At 35.0% G+C, this 18464-nt stretch overlaps 1 protein-coding gene across 3 annotated transcripts in view; it reads left to right on the forward strand.

Moving 5' to 3' along the window:
- The window catches only part of PTPN3 (protein tyrosine phosphatase non-receptor type 3), a 157530-nt gene that overhangs the window by 88846 nt on the left and 50220 nt on the right, over positions 1-18464 (forward strand). For all 3 annotated transcript variants that reach the window (XM_031052918.2, XM_031052919.2, XM_031052920.2), the window contains exons 8-11: positions 4372-4492; positions 6715-6802; positions 9300-9388; positions 13154-13217. In XM_031052918.2, coding sequence (XP_030908778.1) covers positions 4372-4492; positions 6715-6802; positions 9300-9388; positions 13154-13217 — 362 coding nt within the window. The remainder of the gene's footprint in view (positions 1-4371; positions 4493-6714; positions 6803-9299; positions 9389-13153; positions 13218-18464) is intronic.

Below are 18464 nucleotides of genomic sequence, written 5' to 3' on the forward strand. Positions count from 1 at the left end.
CATTACTGCTGTCCTAATTTGGAGGCCAGTCATATAACTCTATTTTAATCCTGGATTGGAATATTGTATCTGAGGATTTTTACTCCTTGATAAAAGTTAAATTGGTTATACAGCTTGTCTGCTAGACTTGTCCCCTTCGTTATTTTCTGTTCCACTGGGAATCTGATCTGTTTGTTTAATTACCCTCTTTTAAAAACAGGCGACTCAGTTCACTTTTGTGCTTTATTCATGTCACCTAAAATAGGCAACCCTGCAAAAAGTTCTGAATTCAATGTGAAGCTACTCAATTTTTTTTTTCCTGGTACATTTTTTGGGTCTTTAGAAAGTTGATATAAAATGTATTTTCAAGGACTAGCTTTTGTAAGCATTCCTTTGGACCAAACTGTCCATATTCATGCTTGGCCAATAAGCAATTCATGCATTTTCCATCAGACATCTGTAGTTATTTGGAATGCCATATGGAGAAAGAGGTTCTGGTGCTATTGCTTTGTATGCAGATTTTTTATTATTGTTTACAAGCACAGTCTGTATAGAACTGGAGACCAACTTGTCTTCTGTATCTTAAAGGATATCACATAGATGACAAGTAGAAATCAGTGACCCTTCAGATTATACAAAGCTAAAGGCTTATCTTTTCTACTATTATGTTTTCTGGGGAAAACTGGAAATTGGGCCAGATTGACATGGTGGTATTTTGGTATTCCTGACATTCAAAATCAGCAACAAAATTGATTTCTGAAACTGGAACCAAACAAATAAATATCTTGGTTGTGTAGCAGAAAGCTTGAATGTCAAAAATAGCTTGCTGTATGTAAGAACCACAGGCAAATTTATCTGGGAAGGGGCTTATTCAAAGTCAGATCACATTGCTCAGGGGCCTTTCTAGTTCAGTTTTGCATTTCTAGTGCTGAAGTTTGTTGACTGTCATCTTTTTTGTTTTTCGAATCAAACAAGAGTCTGGTTCTGTATTGCACCTTCCCTCTGTGGTAGTGGAAGACAGAAGAGATAAGTGCTGCCTTACCCTAGTATGTCAGCTAACTGACCATTGGTTTCTTTGAAGAAACCACTGAATAAATGAAATCTCAATAATTACTGTAAGAGTTGTTGGCTTCAATGGCTTTTTTTGCTTCCGTGTATGTCAGACCTTCCCTCTGTAAAGCTGCTTTCCCTGTCCGCTGGCCTTAATTCAGCAATATACCTGGTACTTGTGTTTCTCTTTCTAGGGAAGATGCATGTGTACCCTTAGAATTCATATTGAAATTAATCTGTACTACATGAACACACTTGTTCTTAGTCTTCTCGTTCTCTGTATCTGAACCTTATAAAAGTTGGGGGTGGGATGGGAAGGAGGGCTGTCCATTTGAATTAGTCATTTTCTTTGATGCCTTCCTGCATGAAAGTCTTTTTGCTGCCAGGAGAAAGAGACAGAAATATATACCCGTGACATTGTTCTACCTGAACAAATTCTTTGTACATTCTGAAGAAAAGATGGCTTATTCAGGCTTCAGTAAGGCACAGGCAGTTCATACCCTATGTGAGCATACATGATGTCAGGATTTTTATTTGGTTTGGGGTTTTTTTTCAAGCATTTATGAATTCTTACTGTATTGAGAGTTTGCACAGCTACTGTTTTGGTATGTTAACATGGGAATTCATCCACGGAAAATTATTCCATGGCTGCTTGACTCTTGCACTATTCTTTTATTAAGAATTATAAAATAAATATCCTTTTTTAATTGAATATGACTTTCTAAATGAATGATCCATCATGTTCTTATTTTTAAGCTTTGTATATTAGATATAGAACTCTAAGATACAAGAATCTGAAATTCAAATGAATGTGGTTTGTGATTTTCCAAATTAGAAATAGGTCACTACTGCCCCTCTGTTGTCTTCGGGAGATACGCAGTGAAGAGGTAGAAACCTCACAGATGAGGTTTGATATGTCCTAATTTATTTTTCTTTTCCAACTTGGATAATTAAATTCTGCACAAGATCATTAGTCCTCCAAGATGTCTACTAATCAGCATTTATAGTTTCTCTTCAACTGTGACAGTTGGCTGGGGAGTTGAAGAAGCAAATAGTACTCTGAACTGCTCCCCCTTGTTGACATGACCTCAGGTAGCTAGGAGGAAGAGGAAAAAAAGACCAGAGCACCCTCCAAATTTGGAAGATGAGCAAGAAGACTCTACCTCATAATGCATGAAGAAACAGCAGTTGCCCTGTTTAGAGAAGGTAAAACTACAGTAAAAACTTTTTTGCCTAATGCAAATAAAATTGAAGTGGGCAGTTACGTTGTCTTATTTCTGGCAATCTGTCCTCTTCCTATTGGCAAGAATGTAGTTCAAGCCTACTGCGACAAACCTTAAAAATGTATACTGGGTTTCATAGAAAAGGTGGGTTGTGATAATCACTAATAAAGGAAAAAAAATTCAATCAACTACTATCATTGTGAAATTGTGTGTTTTATTTTTAAGCAGTTACTAACTTACCTGTTTTCTTCAGAAAGTTTTAAGTTGTTTTTACTGTTACAATAGCCTTAGTCTTGGCAGACTTGGACTTTTGTTAAATACAGATATTCCTAAAAATTATTTCCATTTCTTGTTATACTTCTGGATCTTCCGTCTTGTTTTTTTGTTTTGATTTCTTCTTCAGATATGTTATTTGGCAAAAGTGTTCAAATACCCATTTTGGTTCTGACGGTAAATATTTAATCTTTTGCCAGCCACTTTGTAAAATAATTTAAAATTCAGGCTACGTTTTAAAGAGAAAGGGCTAAGCATTGCAGGAACATCAGCTTTCAAAATAAGTTACTTACTGTTTATCATTCTATTTTTTATTCTTATATTTCCCTTGATGCTGACAATTAGGTGTGCAATTATAGTGGCTTTTGACTGCATTTGTCTGGGAATTGTTTCATATCACTGTTATATATGTTTCATATGTTTCATATATGTTTCATATATTTCATATCATTCTGTTTTCTTGGCTATAAAAATTATGCTTTTTTTGAATACTTACCTGGCAAATATTAGTTATCCCCTGCTTTACAGAAACTCCATAGTTATTGTAGGTGTAAGTTATTTCTAAAGTCCAGAACTTTTCCCACCCCTACCCCCCCTCAACCTGAATCATTCAAGTGACTCTGTCATACTTTGCATTTTCTGGAAACTAATGGTAGTAATATTGTTCCTAAAAGTAGGCTCTTTAACTTTGATTTAGCTGAGGGGCTTTCTATGCTGAATTGTTTGCAGTCTGTTGTATTAAATTACAAGTGCTATAAGTAACTTCTGGGAAGCTTTAATGCTTTCTAAAATGTATTTTATGGTCTTTAGGGAACAAGCAGATTAGTATAGGTTTTAATTACTTTCTTAAACATACCATATTTTTTTTGTGTTAAATCTCAACTATTTAATGAAAACATAATTCCACAAAATATGGGGCTTGAATTACTTGAATTAATTGAAGCTAGGTAAATTTGTGGCAAATAGGCAAGTACCTTATTTGCAAAAACCTCCCTGTGGTCCCAAACTGTGCACTTTTATAACAAGTAAAAAGTTTATGTATGTTTCCCAGGATATAAGCCCAACCTAGCTTTTAAAGAAAACTTGTGTAGTTATAAACATATGACCATATATACTTTCATTTTGTTTCAAATATGCAACCAACTGTGGATCAGAATTAGTTTTTGGCTAGTAATTATTTCAAACCATCTAAGAATTAATATAATTTTTGAAGTTATAAAGTTTTAGGGAACTGTTTAGTTTATTTGGCTGTAAACGTATATTTACTTTTGGTAGCAGTTTGGTAATGTTATGTGCAAATCAGCAGTTATTTCTAGTGTTTCAAGTAACTCAGCTGAGTTCAGCTGAGGCAAAATTGACAATTTAATTGTTAGGACAGATCCACAATTGGTAGTTTGAACAGTTTTTACCTGACAATGTATAGATGGTTTCTGAGTAACAGAACTTGTTGAAGGCTTCTAGTGTGTTATAGTCATATATCAAATTGATTTCATTTACCATCTCTTACTCAAGCAATTTGGTTTTCTCTAATGTCACAGTAGTGCATGTCTGTGCTGCTATGGCGTGTTATGCCTGTCTGATGAGGGTACAGCTTCTGATGCAAAAGTGAGACTATAAGTAACTAAAAGTACTGAGTCATTCAGTGTCTGAGATTATCATTATATTTGGAAAAAAGCCTTTTTTCTTCATACAGTTCCCTGCATTGAACACTGCCTGTCTGTTGAGAAGTAATTTGTAATTCTTGCACTTCCCTGTATGTGTATGTGTTTTAATGAGGAGAAGGAATTTCTTCTAAATAATAATTAACTATGAAAACTTTGTATATCTGTTTTGTGTTTCCTAACAGCACATCTTGGAGACTATAATGCTGCAGTTCATCATCCAGGGTATCTGTCAAATTACAGCTTTATACCAGAGCAGAACAAAGATTTTCTTACCAAAGTAGAATCGCTACATGAGCAGCACAGGTAACATTAACTTTTAGTTCTCTCTCACCTCTTGAGTTTTTAAAGAATAAAAAAAAAGATGCCAAAATGAAGACTAAAGATCTTAGTAGTTTCAGTACAAAGACAGTTTTATTTCATGTTGCTTCTATTAAATGAAATATTTGGTTTTATCATGTAGCTGGTATTCTAATCATATGTAGAGTATGATGCCAATGTGGTAAAATGTTTAAATAAATTTCTGGCTATAACAACCAGGAGATTAGTTGGCCTTCTCCATTATTAATTGCAGTCATCTAGAATGCTGTACTAGATGGTTGAGGATTTTTTTGGATCAAGGACATTTGGCTATTTTTTCAAATCCTGTATGTTTTTCTGGTCTATCAGTGGGGGTAAAAATAGCAAACGAACATGAAACATTTCAGTTAACATTGTGCTTTCTCTCCACTCTCCTGAATGTAATATACAGACTACAATAGATTATTCCAGTCAGTCCGCTGCTAATTACTCTTTTTGACCCTGCTGATTTGTCACTTGTAAGACTGCAGCTCCAAAATTAGTGCTCTTGATCAGATACTTGTAAGCTGAATGCAAATATGACAACCTAAGAAATTATCTGTGAGCGTCTGAGCAAATGAAATCCCAGTCTCTCTGGACTTGTTCTCTCTGTCTGTATCTTTACTGCAACAGAGCTAATTCTCCCCTCTCCTTTGGTTTATAACCTGAAATAGCTCCATATCTCCTCCTGATATTTCTTGACATTTCTGTCATCTTTCAGTGCTCTCCCCTCTCCCTCTTGTTTCTTTACTGCTCGTGGATGTAGTGAGTAGTTCTGAACTTTAGGTGTGCTGCCTTGCTGTCCAGAACATGCATGTTGCATTGTTATTTATGGGGCAAAAAAAGAGAGAATCACTGATCTGTAAATGCAACCATTCCCCAGCAGAAGCCTCTACTTCCAAATTAATTAGCAGTTTCCAGTAGGCTCAGGAGTTTTGAGAGCGAGACTTGTAGACAAGCATGAATAAATCTGCTGTTCTTTAGGAAGCATCACAGTGAGACTCTGAAGAGTCTTGAAGTAGTTGGTTTGAATTCATTTATTTAGTGCTGTCAGAGATATAAAACTGATAGTGTCCTTTAGAGAAAAGACTAGTAATTACTGTTGGTCCAGACAGAAGTGTGGTGAGAGGTCTGTGGGAAAGATTCCTTTCTTTTCTGAGTCCTTTCAATAAAATTGATGCTTTCATTGAGTGGTTTTGATAGAGGGAAGCCTTGATGACTGAGAGGTTTAAAGTAGGTGGTGGTAGTTGAGGTTCTGAATAAAAATACTTGAGCAGACTGGACTGGGAAAAATGTTTCTTTATTGTTTTAACACCTTTATTGAAACTTAGCTCTTCAGTACTATTTATTTCAGAGTGCGGGGAGAAGAAACAAATTATTGTACATCCTTGCAGTATTTTTTGCATCCTTCTTTGGCATTCATAGTGATTACTTATGTTCGAGACATTGTCTTGACTAGGTCAGTATAGGTAACATACCTGATGAGAATGGATTATTGATTGGAGTCTTTGTTTTAAAAGCTCCTAGTAGATTCCATCTAGCCTTTCTGTGAAGATATACAATATGCTTATTTGAGGTGTGGGAATTTTTGAGTTCTTGTTACTGGGGAACAAAATAATGTCAGTCATGGCAGCTTTCCAAAAGACCCAAAGATAGAATCCTTGTAAGTCTTGCAGCACATTTCACATCTAGTGGCAGAAGAAAAAAGTATTTTAGGATTTATACATAGTAGATAAACTTGGATGGCTTTTCCTTTGTGAATTTCATAACTATAACTTAATTTTCTCATCTTATTTTTTCATTTTTTTAAGTCATTCTTATTTCGAATCTGTCTTCTAAATTACTTCCTTCCGACAGGCTGTACAGTATAGAATGATTACAGATACAGCTTCTTGTTGCAAAGAAAGTTTTTATTGGGAAATTAGTTGTTCATCCCTTTAAACAAAACACATACAAATGATTTTTCAGATGAACAGGTCCAGAATGGCTAAGGTGTAACTTGCTCCATTTTTGAGAAGAGCTTAGGAGGGCCTTCACCACTAAGGAACTTGTGGCACTAGTTAATGAGGTTTATTTGTTAGACACTGGGCTGTGGGTTTCTTCTGGTTTCCCACATTTGAAATAAATATAATATCGTGTATTTTATTTTTGACTATGGTAAATACATATTTCTTTTTTCCTTCTTTCAGTGGCCTCAAGCAATCTGAAGCAGAGTCCTGCTACATAAATATAGCACGAACACTTGAATTCTATGGAGTAGAATTGCACAGTGGTAGAGTATGTTTACATTGTGATTTTTTTTTTACCTGGAAAAAAAAAAGTAATGTATTTTACATGAACTTAATAGCAGCAGGAAAAAAACACTAGCGTTTAAGTATTGACTTTAATGTGTATTGCTTTTATTTAGAGTTGGGTAATTTTTTAATACATTTTCAGTGTAACATAGGTGTTTTAATTTTAACCATCTAAGCTAGATCTCCTTGAAGGAGTAATAGTGTATTTTTAACATAAATTGTTTCAATACAGCAGTGTGTTTTACTTAATAACATTACTAAAGTTTATGATTGTCTTAGTGTGAAAGAAAACAAATGCTCTGTTTAGTGCTATGATGTAGCTGACAAGTGTTTTAAGAGTTAATTTTCTCTGAATTTCTAACAGTGTTAAGAATATAGAAGATTTGGTTGTGACCTGGATTTTTTGGTTGGGTGGGTTTCTTTTTTTTAAGTTTATTGTTGTATTTCCTGACTCCAGGCTAAGTCTAAGCAGTACTTAACAGTGTGGAAGATGACCACTAAAAATCAACTTGAGATCTTTCAGATACAGGGTGTGCATTGATAAGAAACATGTCCCAGTATTTTACTGGCTGCTGGGATTTCGTAAAATCATAGAATCTTGGGTTTGGATTTTTTAGGTATAACACCGGTTAGTTCATTATAACAAATAGCATGGGAGATTAGCATTTTGGACTCGGACAGAGGGGAATGGGGAATATTTTTATTTTTCTGGCAAAGCTCCTGGAGAAAATAGTTTAGCCTAAGTAATCCTTATGAAGTGTTTAGCTAATCCTTTATTTCTGCTAAATCATGTAGGTTTTCAGATTTTTCTCCTAAAGCTGTTTAAATTGGTGTTGATTTTGAAAGGTAGAAGCGTGGAGTAAGCTCTAAGTGCTAATAATGCAGGGTTTTGCCCTACTTTAGGGTGGCTGTATCATGTTAGGGGCAGCTAACATACATGCAGTTTATCACTTGAAATACCTTAGTTTTCTCCTCAAGTATTAAAATAAAGGGCTAGCAATTCAGGATTCCTGCACGATGCTGGCATAAACTGACAGTTCAGGCATTTCTTCCAATGGAGATTCAGCCAGCTTCTCTAGCAAGAGTTCTTGGCAAAGTGGAGCAGCAGGTAGCTGACGATTACTAATAATTTCAGCTGATTCTGGTCTATGTTGATCATATTTGAGCTGCTACCTACCTAATGATTTTCTTTTATTATACTCTCAGAGACAGAACTGATATTCCTGTCATCTTGTCAATATTCGATGTTAATGCACTATGTATTAAATAGATTATGCTCATTCTCTATGTACTGCTCTGGTATTTCACTGGAGGTTTATAAATAATGCAAATTGGGTTCAGCTTCATTCATTCATGTGCCATTATCGTGCTTCTATGCAACTACTTTTAAAGGATTTATTTTAGACTTTCCATTGTATTATTAGAGCACATGCTATCTGTTCTATTCTGCTGTACCCTCTTAATAGAAATAAATTGGGATTGGATTTACAAGAAAACTGTGTATTAACTGAGCACAGAGTACCATCTAGAGGAGCATCTAAGTTACTGAAGTCTTTAACAGAATCCATTACCTTTGGTCATCCTTAAAAAAGTAGTGTGCAACTACTTTTAAGTCAACCCCAATGTTTTAATCAATGGATTCTACACTTACATGTACATCTATGCATGTGTCCATCTCTGTTTACAGATTTGTTTAATAATGTATTAGTATGTGTTGACTGCAGAGAAATAGGATGCCAAGATTTGTAACTTTTGTAACATCAGTTTGGGTTTAGACTCGAATTGACAATTTGGTGTCCTCCCCAACCTTTTAATTCAAGCATTTGCTTATATGGCAGCATGTGTTTCCTCTTGAGTCTCTCAATATCTATAAAGGATTGTAAATGTGTGGATTAATTTTGCCAAATAAGCTTGCTAAGCTAACGATCAGCTTTTAGTTTAGTTAACAATGGATTCACCTTAGTGTATCAAATATCCATGTACATATGTATATTCCTCTAGCATACTCTCTCATATGCAGAACTGTGGTCATCTCCTGCCCAGTCTTTGTCAGCAAGACCTTTTAGGAAAAAATAAAGACTTGTTTCCTCTGTCTTTTTAAGCAGCTTAGTCAGGACATTTGTGTTCATTTCTCAAAATTCTGTGACATTTACTTTGACTGGTCTTGGGAAGTACTTCGACTTCTTTCCCATGGTAAAATTAATAAGGCTGGACTTGAAAATTTAGTTTGATACTGATCTAAAGAATATCTAGTGTAGTAAGACAAACATTATAACTTGTTTTATTGAGTGAAAGTTGATTATGCCTGATAGATAATATCAGAGGAAAGGATGCATGTGAAGAGAAATCTAAATATGTGATCGAACTTTTGCCTCAGGAGTAGCAACTTAAGTATAGAAAACTTGAAAATTAATTTATAAGTAGATAAGTGGGAATAACACAAACTGCATCTGTGTTCTTACAGTATTTTTCTTTTGCAGGATCTCCATAATTTAGATCTCATGATTGGGATTGCATCTGGTGGGATTGCTGTATATAGAAAACTCATCTGCACAAGCTTCTACCCCTGGTAAAATCCTTAACTAGTAAAGAAATATGTCTGTCCTTTTCAGTCTTATTTTCATTTGCTTTAACATTTATTCCAAAGAAGCCTACAATGCATAAATTTGTTTGTTATGGAGTATCATTGTATTTGCTTATACTGAGATAGAAATGAAACCTCTTGCCTAGGCTTTTAATTTTCTAAGACTTTTGAACTCCTTGCACTATGTGAAGTCTTGAAATAAGATAATTCACACAAAGGTGTAAGTATATAATTAGGAGGACTCTGTGATTTTCGAGATTCACTGTTGTTATACCCACCAATATGTCTTTTTAAAAGAAACAAACAATAGTGTTTACTAGTAAAGCTCAACAGCTAATGGTACGATTGTTTTATCCTGTCCCTCAGCAAGAAGGTATTTGCTTCATGGAAATAAAATGTAGAATTACTTCTTTCGAATTTCAGGTTTACTGGAACTTGGATAATATAATCTAGACAAATTTTTGGAAGTCATCAAACAAGGCTATGTAACATAAACAAGGCTTACGTTATTTGTTAATAGAACATTAACAAGTTCTGGATTTTCAGGGAGAGACCTTTGCATTCTTCTGTGACACTGATACCATTAGAATGTGTGATAATGCTTCTTTGTACATCTTATTTTTTACAGCAATGTGTACAAGAAATCTAACACAAATGACATTAGAAATTAGTTAAAGCCCATAAGTACGATAAATAATTATAGCTTATTAGATATCCTAAGAATAATAACATAAATTAGAAATTGTATGGAGACTGGGCATTTCTGTAAGCTTTTGTACGGGGTCAGAAAGAATATTTTCCACTTCTTCTGATTTAAAATAAGTTGTGAATTTGTTTTGCATACTTTATCAAGTATAGCTTTATCATGTTATGCATTATTTCATTATGTAATTTGTGGCAGTTTTTTCTGTAGAGTGGTTTCAGTAAGATGGTTTAGTGTTCTTAATCATGACAGAAAAGTGCATTTTAATGGGTTGAACTTGCTTTTTGCCACTTAATTATATAAAAAGGTTCTTTTTAGCGATATTCCTTAAAGAAACAGGTCATTCCATTCTTTCATTTATGAGCCCAACCATATAGGTATTTCCTAGGGGAAAACAGTAACATTGGTTTCAGTTTAAATTTTAGTGGAAAATGTACTGCACAATCTCTGGAATTTTTCTTTTATTTCTTTGCAGTGAGTTGGATGTTCTGTAGCCATCCCAAATGTCTGTCAATAACGCTTTCATACAGCACAGCAACATGTTGTATTTTACCATTTCTAATGCACACTAAGGCATAAAATACTTTTACCTTTCATCTTTGTGCCCTGAGCTCTGCCCTTTCATTTGTCAATCTCTCAGCTTCTCTAAACAGCTGCAGGTTTTAAAAACTGTCAGCTGGAGGCACATTGTCTGTCTTCGGCAAGTCTTGCTCTGCCAACTTGGTGACCTCAGGTATGAGCAGATAATAGTTATTCCTGAACTCCATAGCAATGGCATTTTAAAATCCAGGATGATATGATTTATTCTTGTGAAGGAAGAGGGACCTTTATAGCACATAAAGCAGGAAAAACCCACAACTTCCTGTGCTTTTACTCTTGGAGAGCATAGAGGAATAAAATACAGAAGCTAAATCTACATTTACAAAAGCATTCTCTTTTACAAAAAGAAATCTAGGGAATATAACCCACAGATTTATCATCTCAGGCAGCAATATTTTCAGCTGACAGCTAATGCAATTGTTCCAAGCTTTCCTACTCTCTCTCTAAAAATATCTTTTCAACTTGAGAGGAGCAAAACCTCCCTACATAGGGGATAAATTTTGCTATTTTTTTCTGAATGAATTAGTCTTATTTCTTTAGGTAGGAATGGTGTCCATTCCCTGCCCAGCCCAGTCAAACAAGCAAACAAGGAAAGTTACCAGAGCAGACTACAGTTGTGCTGCATTTCAGTATAAACTTTCAATTTCCTTCTAGACCTCAAAGCAGGATATATTTCTGTAATGTCTGGAGTTCTAATGTGTCATGAGCTGAAGGTGTGGAGGTAAGGAGTTTCCTTACAGAACAGGATATGCCTGAAAATACAAAAAGGCACTATTCAGATAATTGAAATACTATTTAGGTTTTTTATGTAACACCACTTGTACTAAGTAGTTTTTCCTATAGGCTGACCAAGCTTCACCATAAACGTGGTGGAACTCAAGGTGGCAGCAGACACCATCAAAGCACTCTTTTCAAAACTTTTAAGTACTCTGTAGCATTAGTGCATGACAATACAACTGTGCCATATGGTAGTAGTCAAAGGGGACCCAAAAGTTTTCAGGAACAGAGGCAGTGAGAGAGTACTGCCTTGGCAAAAGGCTGATTTTCAATCAAAGCAACCTACATAAAGAGCTGACTGATCAGTCAGAGGCAATCCAAGTTAAGACAAGTTTAAAAAATAACTGGATTTAATGTAGTATTCTATATGCTCTGTAAAGTTATTCTTGGGGTTGCTTGGCTGTTTTGTGATAATTTCCAAATTCGTTTTGCAAGTAAAAATATTATATTTATGGCAAAAACCATACAAGCACTCTCTACATAGGCAGCAATTGAGGTTATGCATTAAATGCTATTCAATATATGCAGTTTCTTTGCTTTGAATACTTTAGAGAAACTGCTTGAGGAATAGTGGGTAGTGGGGAATGAACAATATGTCCCACATGATAATAGCAATGCAGAAACTGCAGTAAGAACTAAGATGACCTTCAACATGGTTCATACCTGATGAGGACTAAGATGCTGTGAAAGTTATCAGTTGACAAAAATATTCTGAAACTTCTAACAGCAACCTTCCAAAATATTTTCATGGTGATTTTTTTTTTTTTTTGGCAAATATTACTTGGTCAGACCTTAAATAACATTCCCAAGGCATCCATATGATTCCAGCTGATCACAGATTATATTTTTTTTCAAAAATATGTAGATTTACAGTTATTGAAGTAGAAGCATTGCAGAGAAAATTTAAGTATCTTAGGCAAATCTAGTTTTGCTGTAGGATGGTGCGTGGGTTCCTAGCAGTTTGTTTAATTTAGTAAAACTGATAAGCATTTGACTAAATTGAAAATTGCTTGAGCACCAATTCCAATTGTAATCCTTACCTTAGAAATTCTTTATTCATATTTTTATATATATATGCGGTCTTTAGTTCTGTATAAAAGTATCACATAAGTTATGTAGGAATGTTAACAGATTAAGTGATAAGTGTTTTCGTCCTTCTACAATTACGATTTTAACTACAGTGTTTAGTTATTACTACAAGTGCATGGTATTTTTCACATTATGAAGCCAATTCTACGAAGTCTCTGGGAAGCATCAGATGTTGTATGACCAACCTTGTCATGTCATTAGGTTCTTAAATCGTATTCCTTTAGTCACAGTTGTCATATGATTCTTAAGTTATAGAAACTTGACACGCTTAACATTTGTGTAGCTTGGTAAAGGATGTCATCAAGTTTTTGATGCAAGAATAGATTTGGTGGGAGAGAATTGCTAGTGAACTATTTAAGGAGCAAATGAGGACGAATCTTAATTTTAAAAAAGGCTTTTCCTTCTTAGCTAGAATTTTTCCTTTGATTTTCTTGACACCTATTTGCTAATCAACACAGGAGATGACTGCCTATTGTTCACTGAATAGGTATAATCTTTTAGGTTTGCTGTATGTGGTATTATTTTTCATTGTTTTATCCCTCTTACTGTTTAGTATTTCACAGTCTGTTTCTTTCTTTTAGGGTAAATATATTAAAAATTTCCTTTAAAAGGAAAAAGTTTTTTATACAACAGCGACAAAAACATGTAAGTAGTCCATTTTCTTTTGCTCAAGTGGTCATGTTCCATTTTTTTTTCCTTAAATCTGAAGACAATAAAATGTGGATAAGAAGGCTTTGTTATGGTAACCTTCCTTTGAAATTCTGTTTTGTTAACTTGTCCTTACTGTTCTGGTGCTCTTGCCATCTCTCTGTTTCCCATTGTTGTGTCCTTTCCAATACTGAATCCCTCCACATTCAGTCTGTTGGACTGTATCTTTGCTACGCAGGTTTCTTCTCCCTTGAGGACTTTGAGTAAAGGCAGATCTTTAGTAACCTGGCACGTTTCCCTTATCTTGTCAGTATCTGCTGCTCTGTTCTTTGATGCTCTTCCTGCCCTGTGGAGTTCCTTAATGCAGTGAACCTACCGAACAGCTTAGGAGGACTTTTTGAGGTCCCTTCTGATTATAGGTCTCAGTTTTGGGGGAAAGGATGATTCCTGAAGAAAGGTAGAGCTCTGTAGCCAAAAGATATAAAGTTGGAAAAGGGGATAGTGCTCCTCCTGCTGCATATCACATGGAGGGCTTTAGAAGTTAGCAAAATAAATTAAGACAGCTGATAAAGCTGATGTAAAACTTTTCTACTTTGACAGACATCTTCATAATTCTGTGTGCTTTTTGTAGAACAGATGTAATATTAATCTATTTAATAGGGGGGGAAAAATAAATCTTGATTACAGTACTGTGCTGCCACAGTATGAACAGATAAATTATGTAGCTTTTTACAAAGAGAAAAGCATGTTTAATGTTCTGGTCACGCAGAAATTAGTGACCAGCAGATATACATATATTTTCATTCACTTGACAATAGAACTTGAATAGATAGTAAAAGGTAAATGTTAAAAGAAACCTAAACTTTATGAAGGCTCTTTCCAGTAGTAAATGAGCTCTTTAAACTGATAAGAGTTGTATTACAAGAAGACTTCTTGATTAGAGAAGATTAGAAGGTCTGCTGAACACAGATTGCTATAGAAGCTTTTTTCCTATCCAAAAGGAGAATGTTTTCATCCCCACCCAGCCCTGCCCAAGTTTTGTGGGCATATTCCAGATTTGAGGAGTGTGCGTGTATGAACTCATGCTTACTTTTCAGGGCTCATGTGTAAATGAAGTTACTATCTAGAGATACTGTTACTGTATGAATGCTTACACACATAGCATGCACAAATGACACTATTTTCTATTTTGACAGAGTATGTCCTAACCCACTGTAGAAGGATCTTTAGTTTTATGAAAGCTGTATGCTTCTAAATATACTGGTTTTATGCAAACTTATCTTAGTCCGTATGTATTTCACTGTATGAAGAAGTGAGTGGTTGGCAAACTGTTCTATTAGCTTGTGAGTGTACTTGTATTTGAATTACACTCAGTGTAATTATATTACACTTGCAAGTATTACCCTTTAGATTTGAGAATTAAAAATTCACTAATAAGTAGTCATTTTAAATTCTAAATATCTTCAAGTATACAAATATGGGCAAGCTTATGGACAGCAATTTCCAAATGTGTCTGTAAGAATAAATGTAGGAACAGAAGCCTCTCTGAGAGGATTAGTAACAGGGAATAGTAAAATGAATGTACTTACAGGTTTTGGTGTTTTTTTGGAATATGGAAGAATTCAGTGGCAATATATAACAGTCTCTGGACTTAAAACCATGTAAAATGTGTGTTCGTTGCATAAAGACTTGACTGCTGTCACATATGGAATTTCTCTTTCTGGAGAACTTTGAAGAGAACAGTATTCTTAAAATTTGCTCAATTAAGTGTTTGATAAATGGTGACAGTTCAAGGCCCTTGATTCTTTTAACTAATTCCTTTTAAGTGACCATAGCTCTTTATTTCATAACCCTCTGAGATTACAGTATTGCACACTGTATCATGCTTAAAGATCTATAGAACTGTAGGAAGAATGGGGCCAGCAACATGACCTTTTTACTCAATAGATATGAAAAAGCAGACCAGGTGTGCTGTTAAATCTCTAGATATATCCATCCTTGACACTTAGCCTCCTTTGCTTGAAATTTAGGGCAGCTAGCCTGCAGTACTTCAGTGGTATTGCTGGGATACGCTTGCTCTTGCAGTGCAGTAAGAGTGAGGGGGCAGCTGGATTACTAAAAGTTTTCTCCAGAATGGTAGGTCACTTGGGGTTTGTGAGGGCAGATGACTGAGGTGGTGTCGGTCTTTGGATTGATCAGATTTTTACTTGCAGTACAGGAAGAAATAGGTAAATGAGGGTGAATATAAGGAAGATGGAAGAATGTGGAGAAAGCAAAGCAGATGCTGCGTATTCATTGGCAAGATTTTATTAAAGTTCATGAAAATGCTGTAACATTTCTGTTTTGTGTGTCATGTAGATTTCTTTACAGCATCTACAGAAAGATCTCAGAGGCTATGAATTTGCAGTCATCTGAGATGTGCCATGTTTATTTTCCTTATTTCTCTTACTCCTTTTTTCTTATGGCCCTGTTCTGAAGAGTCAGCTTACCTTATTTCACTTTCTCCCTGCTCCTCACCTTCACTTTTACCCTCCCACTGCTTCAGTCTGTTGATCAGCTGCTTGATAGGAGTACACAGTATTTCTGTATCTAGTGAAGAGCTACATAAGGACTGGGGAGCAGGACTGATGAATCAGTGAATGTCTGATGCTATAAAAGCTTATGACATGTAGACTTAATGAAGGGTGCAAAATTTAAAGTAGGAATAGAAACTGTGCGGGTTTACAGGAAACATTTTAAAGCTTCCAGAAATTAAACTTAATTTCAAATGTGCTTATCTAATGCCTAAAACCAACTTCATTTTCTGCATATTAAAATATATTTTTACTTGATATGCTATAAATATTTTCAAATTCTCTGTGAACGGCATAGGCATACACCTGATGCAAAGTTCTTCCCTGATGCTGAAATAGCAAGACACTCACTTTAGCTATTGAGATTTGTTCCCTTTACCTTGGTGGCCACAAATTTCTCTAATCCTCATTTCTTAATAACTATTAAAATATAGTCCTTTTTGAATTTGCAGTATGGGTATTAGATACTTGGATCCTGCTAGAACTGTCTTCACCTTTAAAACTGCACAGATTTAATAGCATGACTTGCAAGGTGGTCTGTTCCTGAGCCAGATGGTTATGTTAACGAAATGTTTTGTTAATTTAAAAATTAACTGCATCCTTCTGAAACTCCTGAAAGTATTTTTGCTGATTTAAGTACATATTTAGACTTTTAGCCCATTTAAAAGCTGCTATGAAGGTTCTGTGACAACAGTTGGGAAGAACACACTTTTGATGTAGAGAGCAAGATTAATTACTATTTTCAAACCTAAATTTAAACCCAAGGTATTAGGTGTGCTTAATTCCTTATCTTTATGCTATGGCTTTACAGTACAATTGAGATGTTTGGATAAAGTAGTTTTTTGTGGCAATTCAAATGCCAGGCTAACAATAATACCTATGCACTTCCTTTTGTTTGTCTTTTGGAGTAGTAAAACACTTGAAGTGGCATTTAACCAACGTAGAATGTGTCACAAATGCCATTTGTCATTACATCTTTAAGTGATGTATGTTTTTTTGTATTGCAAGAAATTCTGAGTTAAAATTTCACTATGCTTGCACACTTTATTTTATATGAGCTAATTAGAAGTTACTGTGGCAAACTGACAAAGATATGAAGTAATTCCAGTATGCAAGAGGCTCAAATAAAAAGCTTTCTTAAACAAGAAAACATTCCTGAAAGTTTGCATCAGGTGAATGTTCTGCAGTGCCTATGTAAAATCAAGAGGCAAATCCTTTTTATCTTCCTCTTAAGATTCTCACTGGTTTTCTAAAATAGTGACTTCAATCCCAGATTCTCTGAACTAGGCTTAAAGTGATTTGCAGAATGTGACATTGTTCTCTGATACGGGGCATTTGTAAAACGTTGCCTAGAAATAAAAGGAATACAGGAAAAACAGATTGAATATTCCAGCCAAAATGTTCTGTAGTTCCTTCCCAGCAGTATTGTTGCTGTGGAAAAAAAAAAAAAAAAAGAAAAAGGACAATAGCAACTAGAAATCAAGGTGTTATCCAGATCCTCTATTTCCTGCTGGACTGGATGAGAAGGCTGTATTAGATCTTTGAGTCCTTTAATAAAATGTCTTTGCAACGTAAATCCTGACTTTCTCTGAAGTATGAGCTAGAAAGAGCTTTACCAGGTTGATTGCCTGCCTAATTATATGCCAAGATGTCAAAATTCAGTCATAATTTAGAAAAAGATGAGCAATGAAATTGAAAACTTACTTTTTCTTCACTAAAGTGCTGATCTGTATCAACAATTAACTCGGGTCTCACATTATCTTCCTTTCTCCTCTTTACTTTACTCTTCATTCCACTTTCTTTGCATCAATAACTGTATTAATTAACCAAAGCTTATCTTGTACAAAACTCTCTCGGCATCTGAAATAGCTCCACAATTGCTATGGTTGGTGAGGGCATAAACATGGGTGGCACAATTGTGTTACAACAGTGTTTCACTGGCACTTTGGCACTGAAGTTACAAGTGAGAATTTGCACCAAGGCACACAAGCTTTGTGTTATGCTTTCTTTTAATCTCCTCATTGTGGCCTCATGTTATCATCCAGGAAATAGGACTGGATTTGAACAGCAGCAGCAGCAGCTCTGGTCCCATCACAGCTACTTTCTTTCCCCTAAGATGGATCACTGTTAACATTCTGAGTATCTTCTATGGGATTGTCAAGCAGATGTTTTTTGCAGATTGTAGCTCTTGAAAGAACATTATTGAAGTCTTATGTGAAGAGTTTGAATTCAAAGATTGAGGTTGATATTTTTTTTTTCCTTTTCTACATTGCACCCTTAAAGTAATTTTTAAAAGAGGGGTTTTTTTTGTCATAGGAGCTCAAGATATGACTGGAAACCTGAAACTCTATTTAGCTGCTTAATATTACACTCGTACATAAAAAGTTTTTGCCATTCTAGACTTAAATATTTCCTTAACACTGTAAAGATTAGAAACTGAAAAACTTAATAGTTTTTCAATATTGTTTAAATTTGTGGAGTGTCCATTTTTCAATTTAGAATTTCATATAATCACAGGGCTATTTTGACTATCTCCAGCTCAAAAATCTACTCTATGCTAATTTTTTGTTTCCCTAAATGCATTTTTCCTGTTTAAGAGAAAAGTAATTTTATTGCTGTTTTATGAGCTCATTCTACTGTCTTTGATCTGCTTGTATATATTGAAACATGG

This window comes from Melopsittacus undulatus, chromosome 1, assembly GCF_012275295.1.
Source record: "Melopsittacus undulatus isolate bMelUnd1 chromosome 1, bMelUnd1.mat.Z, whole genome shotgun sequence".
NCBI lineage: Eukaryota > Metazoa > Chordata > Aves > Psittaciformes > Psittaculidae > Melopsittacus > Melopsittacus undulatus.